Raw genomic sequence first — 12,392 nt, forward strand, 5'->3', positions numbered from 1 at the left:
CTCACTCAAGGTTGGATGGGTGCTGGGAGGTGAGCAGTAGGAGAGACCTCAGTTCTATGCAGTCATTCAAGGACCCAGGCTCAGGCCAGCTAGTGGCTCCTCCTTCCTCTAGATCCACAAGGCTGTCCAGCTAGCAGGTGGAGAAAGAGAAAGTCAAGACGGCACAATTGCTCTCAGTTACCGTGGCCTGGAAGTCATACCTGTCACGTTGCTCACATTTTACTGGCAAGCCTGAGTCACATGACTCCACCTGAAGATGGTGGGCTAGGAAATGTGATCTCTCTGTGTGCCCAAGGAGGGGGAAATGTATGAGAGTCCTAGAGACTGCACCACAGCAACCTCATATGGTACCTGGGCAGTTCTTCTTTAAGATAACTCACAAGCTAGGCCATTTTCTTCCCAATATGTGCAAACTTTATTATACTTCTCAGGTAAGAGATTTGCCTTTATTCTATTAGACACCATTTAATTTTACACTGACCTTACTGGTGTCATACTGGCTTTGTCCTTTTAGTTCTGTTTTTGGGTGCAAGTCTATTTTCCCTTGGATTTTAGACCTTCTTACTCCTATTACTAAGTTTGTATGTACAGTCTGTGCATGTGTGTGTGTGTGTGTGGGTATATACACACACACACACACACACACACACATACATATATATATATATAGGCTTTCTGAGTGGCTCAGCAGTGATGAAGCCATCTGCAATGTAGGAGTTGCAGGTTCCATTCCTGAGTTGGGAAGATCCCCTGGAGGAGGGCACAGCAGCTGACTCCAGAATTCTTGCTTGGTGAACCCCATGGACAGAGGAACCTGACAAACTGCAGTCCATGGGGTCACAAAGAGTCAGATACAACTGAAGTGACTGAGCACACACATGTGTATATACATACATGTACACAGGCTGTGCTGGACAGCATGTAGGATCTTAGTTCAACCATAGACTGAACCTGTTCCCCTTGCAGTGGAAGCACAGAGTCTTAACCTCTGGACCACCAGAGAAATCCCCATATGGATATATTTTAATGGCATTTTTACTCTGTATTATTTTGCTCTGTAACACACTTAATCTTCACAGTAACCCTATGAGATGGGTATTATTATTACCTCCACTTTAGAGGTGGAGAGATGTGGAGAGTTGAAGTGACCTTTTACCAAGCAAAGTGACTGAGCTCTTTTCACTCCAGCGCATGCCTGACCTCAGGCCTGAACTCTGAGAGAAGACTTCCTGCTACATTCCTTTCTGGACCAGGCTGGACCAACTTTTTCATCTTCCTCTCTGCCTCCCCTTTCCCTACCTCACAAAAAGCTGCCCATACATCTTCCTTCAGATATTTCCTCCCGTTTCAAAGTCTGGGGCTCTAGAGTTCACTTGCATATGTAGGGAGATCCTGTCTCTGACTGGTTCCCATGGTAGTTTTATAAAATATAAAATGGAAGACCAATCAGGATTAAGTTAATATGAAATTTTGAGTTTAGTTACATAAAGTTAGAGAAAAAAGGAATGGAAAACGTCGATAAAGACATTTCAGGGAATCCTAAATAGTCCCTTTCTTGTTTGGGACATACAAAAGAAGACAGAGTTTTTAGAAATTACTATGTACAGTCAGTCAACAAGTACTTGCAGTGTATTTACCTTGGAACTTACTCTAAATGTGTTTTTCCTTTGGGTCAAGCCTTGCTATTTTTGTGTCGGTTGGAAGAACCTGTGTCTGTGTAGCTGTTGAATTGAAATAACGATTTTACTAGCCTCTCTGGTGATTTTTCTGGCACACTATTTTTCTGACACTTAACTAAGTGTCTGTAGGTGTGGGGACTTGGTTGAATGCACCAAGGTTTCATTACTCATAGAAATGATCAAAGAACCCCAGAGATCACTAACAGATACAACCTCAGAAGAGAGTATGGGAGAAAACCCTTGGGTCTCTAGCAGCAACAGACTAGAATAAGAATTTCTGGTTTGATATGTGCTGAGTTCCATCCCTGGATTTTTTTTCAAGCCCTGTACCCTTCTTTGCTTCTTCCCTCTTTAGGTTTGACTTGCAGTGATTTTGGCCTGCGGTCCAGGATGGTTTGTTCTTGGGACCAGACCTGACCAGAAGTCGACCTCATGAGCACGTCAACCTCTCCAGCGGCCATGCTCCTCCGGAGGCTGAGGCGGCTCTCTTGGGGCAGCACTGCTGTCCAGCTCTTCATCTTAACAGTGGTGACCTTCGGTCTGCTGGCCCCGCTGGCCTGTCACCGGCTTCTGCACTCTTACTTCTACCTACGCCACTGGCATCTGAACCAAATGAGCCAAGAGTTCCTACAGCAAAGCTTGAAAGAAGGTGAAGCCGCCCTGCACTACTTTGAGGAGCTGCCCTCTGCCAACGGCTCGGTGCCCATCGTCTGGCAGGCCACGCCGCGGCCCTGGCTGGTCATCACCATCATCACTGTGGACAGGCAGCCTGGCTTCCACTACGTCCTGCAGGTGGTATCCCAGTTCCACCGGCTCCTTCAGCAGTGTGGCCCCCAATGCGAGGGGCACCAGCTCTTCCTGTGCAACGTGGAGCGGAGCGTGAGCCACTACGATGCCAAGCTGCTGTCCAAGTACGTCCCCGTGGCCAACCGCTATGAGGGCACCGAGGACGACTATGGCGACGACCCTTCCACCAACTCGTTTGAGAAAGAGAAGCAGGACTACGTCTATTGTCTGGAATCCTCCCTGCAGACCTACAACCCAGACTACGTCCTGATGGTGGAAGATGATGCCGTCCCAGAGGAGCAGATCTTCCCAGTCCTGGAGCACCTTCTGCGGGCTCGCTTCTCCGAGCCGCACCTCCGAGATGCCCTCTATCTGAAGCTCTATCACCCCGAGAGGCTCCAGCACTACATCAACCCGGAGCCCATGCGGATCCTGGAGTGGGTCGGTGTCGGCATGCTGCTGGGGCCGTTACTGACCTGGATGTACACGCGGTTTGCCAGCCGCCCGGGCTTCAGCTGGCCCGTCATGCTGTTCTTCTCCGTGTACAGCATGGGGCTGGTGGAGCTGGTGGGCCGGCACTACTTCCTGGAGCTGCGGCGGCTGAGCCCTTCACTGTACAGCGTGGTCCCCGCCTCGCAGTGCTGCACGCCCGCGATGCTCTTCCCTGCCCCCGCGGCCCGCCGGACCCTCACCTACCTGTCCCAGGTTTACTGCCACAAGGGCTTCGGCAAGGACATGGCACTGTACTCACTGCTGAGGGCCAAGGGGGAACGGGCCTACGTGGTGGAGCCCAATCTCGTGAAACACATCGGACTCTTCTCCAGCCTTCGGTACAACTTTCACCCCAGTCTGCTCTAGCCTGCCAAGAAATGCCTTTCTGTAACTGGCCACTTCTTGGAGATTCAACTGTTGAGCTCTTTATTTGGACCTGGTTGCTTGCAGATATTTCATTGTTTTCAGGTTGCCAGGGATATAGGCACTGGGATGGCCGAGATTAAATACAAGTCAAGAACGTCGGCTTGGGTAACCCTCAGGCAGAGGCAAGCTGTTCACTGTGGGCCCAGACCTCTCGCCCTCCACACAGCCACGTTGCCTCATGCAGTCTGACCCACTCAATGATGGACATTTAAATACCACTTATATTCTCCTGTTTTTCATTCTGCTTCGTGACAGAGTTTGTGACTGCCAAAATTATTGTGCACAGTGGTTCAACTGGTTTAGGATTTTAAAGGTAGAATATGAATGATGAAAGGTGAGATTCTCTTATAGTGACTTCTTTCTCACTGGGCATAAGAATGGATATATAGTTAGGATATATATCCCAAGAGGCAGGACCATGTTGATAGATTCTATTTGTTTCCTTGCTATGACATAATAAAAGCTGCATAGTGCCTGGCATCTTGGAGGCAGATGAGCTGGCTACTGTTACCTGGCATTTTCTTTTCCACACATCTGTATCGCACTGATAATCAATTTTGATTGTGAGAACTTTAAGGCACAGCAAGATCTGAAAGCACCTTCTGGATCATCAAGTCAGATTGCTTATGTTTAGTTTTCAATTTAATGTTGAAGATTTCTATCGTATTCTGATTCTTTGAAAGTTGGACATTGCAGAATGATGTAGAATGGGTGAGCTCTTTACTAATAGCATATCCTTTTTCCCAACTTTGCTGGCTAATCATTCACCCTCATTCTTTTTCTTCTATAGCATGATGTTACAGCGGAAAAAGTAGGGACTGAAGTCAGAAGACCTGAATTTTTGTATCAAATCTCTGTCATGTCCTAGTGGTGTGAACTTAGGCAAGTTATAAACACTCTGAGCCTCAGGTTTCTCACCTGTAAAATGGGGACAGTGATATCTACCCTTTTAAGTTGCCTTGGGGATTAAATGACAGAATATGTGTAAAACACTCGCAAGTGCTTATCTCATAAAGGGCATTTGGTGACTATTAGCTCTTTTCTCTCCTATAATAAGCATATAAAACTCAAGTGTATTTTGGATAAAGGTATTAGTGATATTTAAAGTGTGAGATGGGGTATAGGGCTGACACCTATGGAGCAGCTGTTCCTGACCAAACACTACTAGAATAAAGGTTGACTTTTCCTTGTGACTTTAGAAGGATATACAGCTCAGTTTCATCTAACCCAAGCCCAAAATAAGAATTGTTCATTCAAACTGAAAATGATCTAAGACTCCAGTTGAGCCTATTCCAAGACTAGCATCTGAAAATTACTTTTCTCAAAAGTTACAAATAAATGTCGTTTGACAATACTTAGCAAGCCAGTGGCCAGAGTCCTTATGGTGGTGGGTGATTACATTAGAGTTCAAGCAGCTCTCTGCTGTGTTTTAGTGCCACGTCTTCTGTTTGCTTTAAGTTTTCACAATGAGCTACTGTCTTGGAATCTGCTTGAGAACATCAAGGGAGTAACAGGGCTTCATCACCACACTTTACAGATGAACAAAGAGGCCCAGAGATGTTAAAGGACTTCAGTTTCACACAGCTGAACAGCAGCAGAGAGGACTGGAATGTAGTAGCTTTTCTGACTTCAAGCCCCTGTACTTTTTTCTCAACCACATTCATTTTATAAATATCTATGTAGTCAAATTCTCTTTTGTGAAATCTGTAACCTGGATGAAATAATGTCTCTGTAAGCTAAGATGGTAAAAACTCACTGTGGTGTTGGTCTTGGGGAACAAACAGGTGTCTGTGTGTGTTGTGTTGTTATAGTGAGCTGTTATGTATCCTCCGGGAATGTCCAAAGTGACCAGAGCTGCTAGGTGACTTACTGAGATGCTCAGATTCCACCCTTTCATCCCTCCAACCCCACCCCAGTAACAGGTTCAGCCTCATGTCTGAGAACAGAACCACCCCCAACCTAGAACTAATTTGAGTTTATTGCATTAATGATTAGATCTCCTTGTGGAAAGTTTGTGTCAAATGATAGAATATTTAAGCTAGCTAATCCCTAGATCAGAATCTTTGCTGGTTTTCATTTCTATTCTTTCTAATTCCATTGTCTACTGCACACAGACATCCCTTCCTGTGACTCCTTCCTTCTTGATGGCTGAGGTCATCTTTGTCTTGTCTTATTTTCCTACCTACACACTAAGACATCTTCCTACATTGATCTTAACTAGAATCTGCCATCCTTGGACATTTTCTGCAGAAGTAACAATCCTACCCACTTTTATCCCTACCTGCTTTCTAGATCACCCTTCCTTTTGTCTCTCATTCCTAGAGTCCAAATTGTGTACATTGTCTTGGATTAGGACTGCTGACAGCTTTACACCAAAGCTGAGGTCTCTCATTTAATCCTAAGCAGGGGGCTAGGGAGAAACTAAAGTCCCCTTCCAGTATCAATGGACATAATTAACCAGAAGGGTGAAGGTATCTAATAGTCCTGCATACTTTTCAGAATTTAAATTATTGTCAGATCTAAGAAGCTCCCTATTGTGACTGAGCGTATTTGCATAGACTTATCAGTTCAAATAAATGAACCATTTCACTGAGGCATCCTAAGAAGCCTTGGTTTTCTCTCATTTCTATAGCTGGATTTTTCTGATATGGTGAATAGTATCAAAACCACCCACACACTCACACTGTTGTGGTGTCCTAAGGTAGCCATTCAAAAGTATGGGCTGGAGAAAAAAAAAGTATGGGCTGTTTGCCTAACAATTCATAACTGATTTTCTTATATTTCTTAAATGGAAACATTTGAATTGTGTGTGTGTGTTTTTCTACTGTCATAATTTTTAAAAAGTGAGAATATTACAGTGCAACTAGAGAATACAAGTAGGATGAATATAATGATAGGATTAATTTAATTTACCTTGGATACAGTCCTCATTTGAGGGAATTTATTTAACTGGTAACTTAATTTGTGTAAAGAGACATTCTAACTGGATTTGATTATTGTGGGATTTTTATATATACGATGATGCATTTTGAATTACGGTGACATGATACAAAATTGGGTAATTTTAAAGTCACACGAACCATTTGGATATTTTTATCCCGACCACATGAATTTGCTGAGAAATGTTCATTAACTGACACTGTCTTTTTTAGGTTGGATTTTGTTTGAAATACCTTTGGGACTATGTGAAAGATGATTGGAGATGTAATTTTAAAGTACTTAATATAACTGCAATGGAGATGTGCTATGGCTTCCAGTAGTTGGATTACAGCATTGTTGTGAGTCATCGATCTGCAATGAATGTGGAATTCTGCTTTAAAATTTAACAGATTTTCTTTTTTTTTTCCCCTAAAAAACCTGTTGATTCTGTATTAGGGTGTAGCTGATTAAAAATGTTGTGATAGTTTCAGATGAATAGGGAAGGTATTCAGGCATACATATGCATGTATCCATTCTCTCCCAAACTCCCCTCCCATCCAGGCTAGCCCATAACATTGAGCAGAATTCCCTGTGCTATACAGTAGGTCCTTGTTGGTTATCCATTCTAAATATAGCAGTGTGTACATGATCATCCCAAACTCCCTAATTATTCCTTCCCCCTATCCTTCCCCCCATGGCAACCATAAAAAAAATTAACAAATTTTCATGATCTTTTCCCTAATGATCTATGCAGAAACATAGATGAGTGATTTTTTTTAAGTATTATGTTAACAAATAGGGGGTAAAACCAGATGAAAATCCAAAGGCATATGATTAATTTATCAAAAAGAAGGACAGATGGCATACTTATGTAGGAACAGGGTAGCTCAGAGAGATGGGTGAAGTAGACAGGAGGTCGAGTGAAGCAGAGGCTCTCACATCTGTCACCTGCTGTGTGTTCCAGACTCCTTTATGTAATAAGTCCTCTATGTCTGCCCCACTGTCATGAAATGTTTATAGGGCTAGCCTATGGAGAATACAAAGGGACAAAACAATGGATAGTGTTCTGGATAAATAATTCATCCCTTTGCTAGGACCCGGCTTCCTATCACACTTAGAATAAAATACAAACCCCTACATTACCTTCCAGGTCAGATGTGACCTGTCCCTGCAAAACTTCCATCCTCTTTCTCCAAGCTATAGTCACACCTGCTCTCTTTCACTTCCTTGGACTTGTTACATTGGTTCTTACCACAAAGGGAATTTGCACTGCCATTCTGTCTATCTGGAATGCTTTTCTCTTAGCCGAATCTTTCCTGTATACAGATCTCAATTAAAATTTAAACCCTCCTCCCCCAACAGACTTTTCATCCCATCTAAAGCATTCTTATCCCTTCCCAATTCCCAGGTCATCTATCGCTTTATGCAGTTTGATTCCCTTCAAAGCTCTTGTTGTTTCCTGAAATTTATTATTTTGCCTTTTCCCCCACTCCATTCTCCCCACCCCGCTACAGAATATAAGTGCCACAATATCAGGAGTCTTCTAGGTTTCATTCATTGCTCTATCCCTTGAACCTAGAACAATACCTGACACATAGTCGGAAGTGAATGAGAGAGAGAAATTGGGGTAGTGGGGGAAGGAAGAAAGGAAGGAAGGGAAGAAAAGATGAAAAGGATCCACAGTGGAGATGCATACAGAAAAGAAGAATACTGAAAGGAAGAGAAATGGGACTAGGGAAGAAAATTAGGGAGGAGCAAAGAGGATCCAGGTAGTGAGGATTGTTGTGATGTACAGTTTTGACTCCTGAAAAAATTTTCTACTTGCATTCCAGGCAAAGAGAATGGCGAATGCAAGAAGGAACTTTCTATACCACCACATAGCTACTTTTCCCTTTGTTGTTATTAGAGTTTTGGCTTCAGTGTGTGTGTTGGGGGTTGTGTGTGTTTGTGGGGGGGTCCTCCCTACGTGTTATTCTTAGGGGGGGGATGGGTTTTCTCTTTCAGGTGTCAACTGCTGCATCTTCCTGGTATTACCGATGGGAATCATCTAGACATGCACACCACCCATGGTGACTCTCCAACATATTCTAGGACTTATAGGCAAGAGGCTGGAAAGAGAATGAAGGAAAGATCACCACCTGGTGCCAATGAACTCTTCTCAAGTTCTTTCAGTAAGTGGCGAGATGGTTTAAGTCTTACCACGTAGTTCTGCATGATACGGGTGGGCTTTGGCAAAGCATTATATGACTTAACACAAACCAAGAATAGAGAGATAAACTTTCCCTAGAGGCTGGATAGGAGGAGCAGGAAACTTTAAGGATCATTTTTTTCTGGTACACAACGTGGGTGTTTTTTATGTTCTGTTGGTGTAGCTTTGTTTAAATGTGAACAAGTTGAGTCCTCTGCAAAATTCGTGCACTGGCAACATGTTAGACAAAGAATTTTGTCTAACTCCTATTTGCTTTTATCCACAAAAAAATGTAAACCCTGGCATTGTTGTGACTGGGAGACCTGAAACAGAAGTCAACAAGTGTGTGTAGATTTCTCTCTAGCAACATGTTTGGACAGTTACTCTTGTCCTTTACCAAACCCCTGTCCAGCCGCAATACATACACAACCAGAAGACATAACCAACAAAACCAGCTTGGCTTCTGTCTAGCTCCCCCTCCAGAGAGGTTTGTGATAAAGGAGCGGTAGGATTACATCTTCTTCCTGTAACATACACATGGAATGCTTTCCCTCTTTTGAACAAGAAAAGGAAATAGCAACCATATTTTAAAAGATACTAAACAATGGTATGTATCTTCACATTCAAAATTGTATTTCATGTATTATTATATAAGGAGCTACGCCAAACATATTAATCATAAGTTAATCTAAATTTAGCTGTTTATCCCCAACTTAATAAATGCTTAAATCATATTAGCAGTATTCAGTTGACTCAAGCTTTTTTTCTTTTTCAGTCTAGCTGAACTATTAGCATAAATGCCCCAATCTGCAGAAACACAGTCGTGAATCTGAAAGAGAAAAAGCTTTGAAGAGGTTAGAATCATGTTTTTTTTTTTTCAGATGCCTGTTCAGTTCAATTCAGTCACTCAATTGTGTCCAACTCTTTGCAATCCCATGGACTGCAGCACACCAGGCTTCCCTGTCCATCACCAACTCCCGGAGCCTACTCAAACTCATGTCCATCAAGTTGGTGGTGCAATCCAACCATCTCATCCACTGTCGTCCCCTTCTCTCTCCTTCAATCATTCCCAGCATCAGTGTCTTTTCCAGTGAGTTGGTTCTTTGCATCAAATGGTCAAAGTATTGGAGTTTCAGCTTCAGCATCAGTCCTTCCAATGAATATTCAAGACTGATTTCCTTTAAAATGGACTGGTTGGATCTCCTTGCAGTCCAAGCGACTCTCAAGCTTCTTCTCCAACACCACTGTTCAAAAGCATCAATTCTTCAGCATTCAGCTTTCTTTACAGTCCAACTCTCACATCCACACTTGACTACTGGAAAAACCATAGCTTTAACTAGACAGACCTTTGTTGGTAAATTAATGTCTCTGCTTTTTTTTTTTTCCGATTTATTTTTTTATTAGTTGGAGGCTAATTACTTTACAATATTGTAGTGGTTTTTGTCATACATTGACATGAATCAGCCATGGATTTACATGTATTCCCCATCCCGATCCCCCCTCCCACCTCCCTCTCCACCCGATCCCTCTGGGTCTTCCCAGTACACCAGGCCCGAGCACTTATCTCATGCATCCAACCTGGGCTGGTGATCTGTTTCACCCTAGATAAGATAATATACATGTTTCAATGCTGTTCTCTCGAAACATCCCACCCCTCGCCTTCTCCCACAGAGTCCAAAAGTCTGTTCTGTACATCTGCGTCTCTTTTTCTGTTTTGCATAGAGGGTTATCGTTACCATCTTTCTAAATTCCATATATATGTGTTAGTATACTGTATTGGTCTTTATCTTTCTGGCTAATTTCACTCTGTATAATGGGCTCCAGTTTCATCCATCTCATTAGAACTGATTCAGATTAATTCTTTTTAATGACTGAGTAATATTCCATGGTGTATATGTACCACAGCTTCCTTATCCATTTGTCTGCTGATGGGCATCTAGGTTGCTTCCATGTCCTGGCTATTATAAATAGTGCTGCAATGAACATTGGGGTGCACATGTCTCTTTCAGAGCTGGTTTCCTCAGTGTGTATGCCCAGAAGTGGGATTGCTGGGTCATATGGCAGTTCTATTTCCAGTTTCTTAAGAAATCTCCACACTGTTTTCCATAGTGGCTGTACTAGTTTGCATTCCCACCAACAGTGTAAGAGGGTTCCCTTTTCTCCACACCCTCTCCAGCATTTATTGCTTGTAGACTTTTGGATAGCAGCCATCCTGACTGGCGTGTAATGGTACCTCATTGTGGTTTTGATTTGCATTTCTCTGATAATGAGTGATGTTGAGCATCTTTTCATGTGTTTCTTAGCCATCTGTATGTCTTCTTTGGAGAAATGTCTGTTTAGTTCTTTGGCCCATTTTTTTGATTGGGTCATTTATTTTTCTGAAATTGAGCTACAGAAGTTGCTTGTATATTTTTGAGATTAATCCTTTGTCTGTTGCTTCTTTTGCTATTATTTTCTCCCAATCTGAGGGCTGTCTTTTCACCTTGCTTATAGTTTCTTTTGTAGTGCAAAAGCTTTTAAGTTTCATTAGGTCCCGTTTGTTTATTTTTGCTTTTATTTCCAATATTCTGGGAGGTGGGTCATAGAGGATCCTGCTGTGATTTCTGTCGGAGAGTGTTTTGCCTATGTTCTCCTCTAGGAGTTTTATAGTTTCTGGTCTTACATTTAGATCTTTAATCCATTTTGAGTTTATTTTTGTGTATGGTGTTAGAAAGTGTTCTAGTTTCATTCTTTTACAAGTGGTTGACCAGTTTTCCCAGCACCACTTGTTAAAGAGGTTGTCTTTTTTCCATTGTATATCCTTGCCTCCTTTGTCAAAGATAAGGTGTCCATAGGTTCATGGATTTATCTCTGGGCTTTCTATTCTGTTCCATTGATCTATATTTCTGTCTTTGTGCCAATACCATACTGTCTTGATGACTGTGGCTTTGTAGTGTAGTCTGAAGTCAGGCAGGTTGATTCCTCCAGCTCCATTCTTCTTTCTCAAGATTTCTTTGGCTATTCAAGGTTTTTTATATTTCCATACAAATTGTGAAATTATTTGTTCTAGTTCTGTAAAAAATACCATTGGTAGCTTGATGGGGAGTGCATTGAATCTATAGATTGCTTTGGGTAGAATAGCCATTTTGACAATATTGATTCTTCCAATCCATGAACATGGTATATTTCTCCATCTATTTGTGTCCTCTTTGATTTCTTTCATCAGTGTTTTATAGTTTTCTATGTATAGGTCTTTTGTTTCTTTAGGTAGATATACTCTTAAGTATTTTATTCTTTTTGTTGCAATGGTGAATGGTATTATTTCCTTAATTTCTCTTTCTGTTTTCTCATTGTTAGTGTATAGGAATACAAGGGATTTCTGTGTGTTAATTTTATATCCTGCAACTTTACTATATTTGTTGATTAGCTCTAGTGATTTTCTGGTAGAGTCTTTAGGGTTTTCTATGTAGAGGATCATGTCATCTGCAAACAGCGAGAGTTTCACTTCTTCTTTTCCTATCTGGATTCCTTTTACTTCTTTTTCTGCTCTGATTGCTGTGGCCAAAACTTCCAAAACTATGTTGAATAGTAGTGGTGAGAGTGGGCACCCTTGTCTTGTTCCTGATTTTAGGGGAAATGCTTTCAATTTTTCACCATTGAGGGTAATGTTTGCTGTGAGTTTGTCATATATAGCTTTTATTATGTTGAGATATGTTCCTTCTATTCCTGCTTTCTGGAGAGTTTTAATCATAAATGAGTGTTGAATTTTGTCAAAGGCTTTTTCTGCATCTATTGAGATAATCATATGGTTTTTATCTTTCAATTTGTTAATGTGGTGTATTGCATTGATTGATTTGTGAATATTAAAGAATCCTTGCATTCCTGGGGTAAAGCCCACTTGGTCATGATGTATGATTTTTTTA

General features: G+C 41.9%; 1 protein-coding gene across 3 annotated transcripts in view; it reads left to right on the top strand.

Moving 5' to 3' along the window:
* PGAP4 (post-GPI attachment to proteins GalNAc transferase 4) overlaps window positions 1-10,717 on the top strand; it is a 74,010-nt gene extending 63,293 nt beyond the window's left edge. For all 3 annotated transcript variants that reach the window (XM_061163528.1, XM_061163529.1, XM_061163527.1), the window contains 3 exons: window positions 2,035-6,661; window positions 8,307-8,473; window positions 9,372-10,717. In XM_061163528.1, coding sequence (XP_061019511.1) covers window positions 2,112-3,323 — 1,212 coding nt within the window. In that variant the 5' untranslated portion in view covers window positions 2,035-2,111 and the 3' untranslated portion in view covers window positions 3,324-6,661; window positions 8,307-8,473; window positions 9,372-10,717. The remainder of the gene's footprint in view (window positions 1-2,034; window positions 6,662-8,306; window positions 8,474-9,371) is intronic.
* The last annotated feature ends 1,675 nt before the right edge of the window (window positions 10,718-12,392 follow it).

This window comes from Dama dama, chromosome 16, assembly GCF_033118175.1.
Source record: "Dama dama isolate Ldn47 chromosome 16, ASM3311817v1, whole genome shotgun sequence".
Taxonomy (NCBI): domain Eukaryota; kingdom Metazoa; phylum Chordata; class Mammalia; order Artiodactyla; family Cervidae; genus Dama; species Dama dama.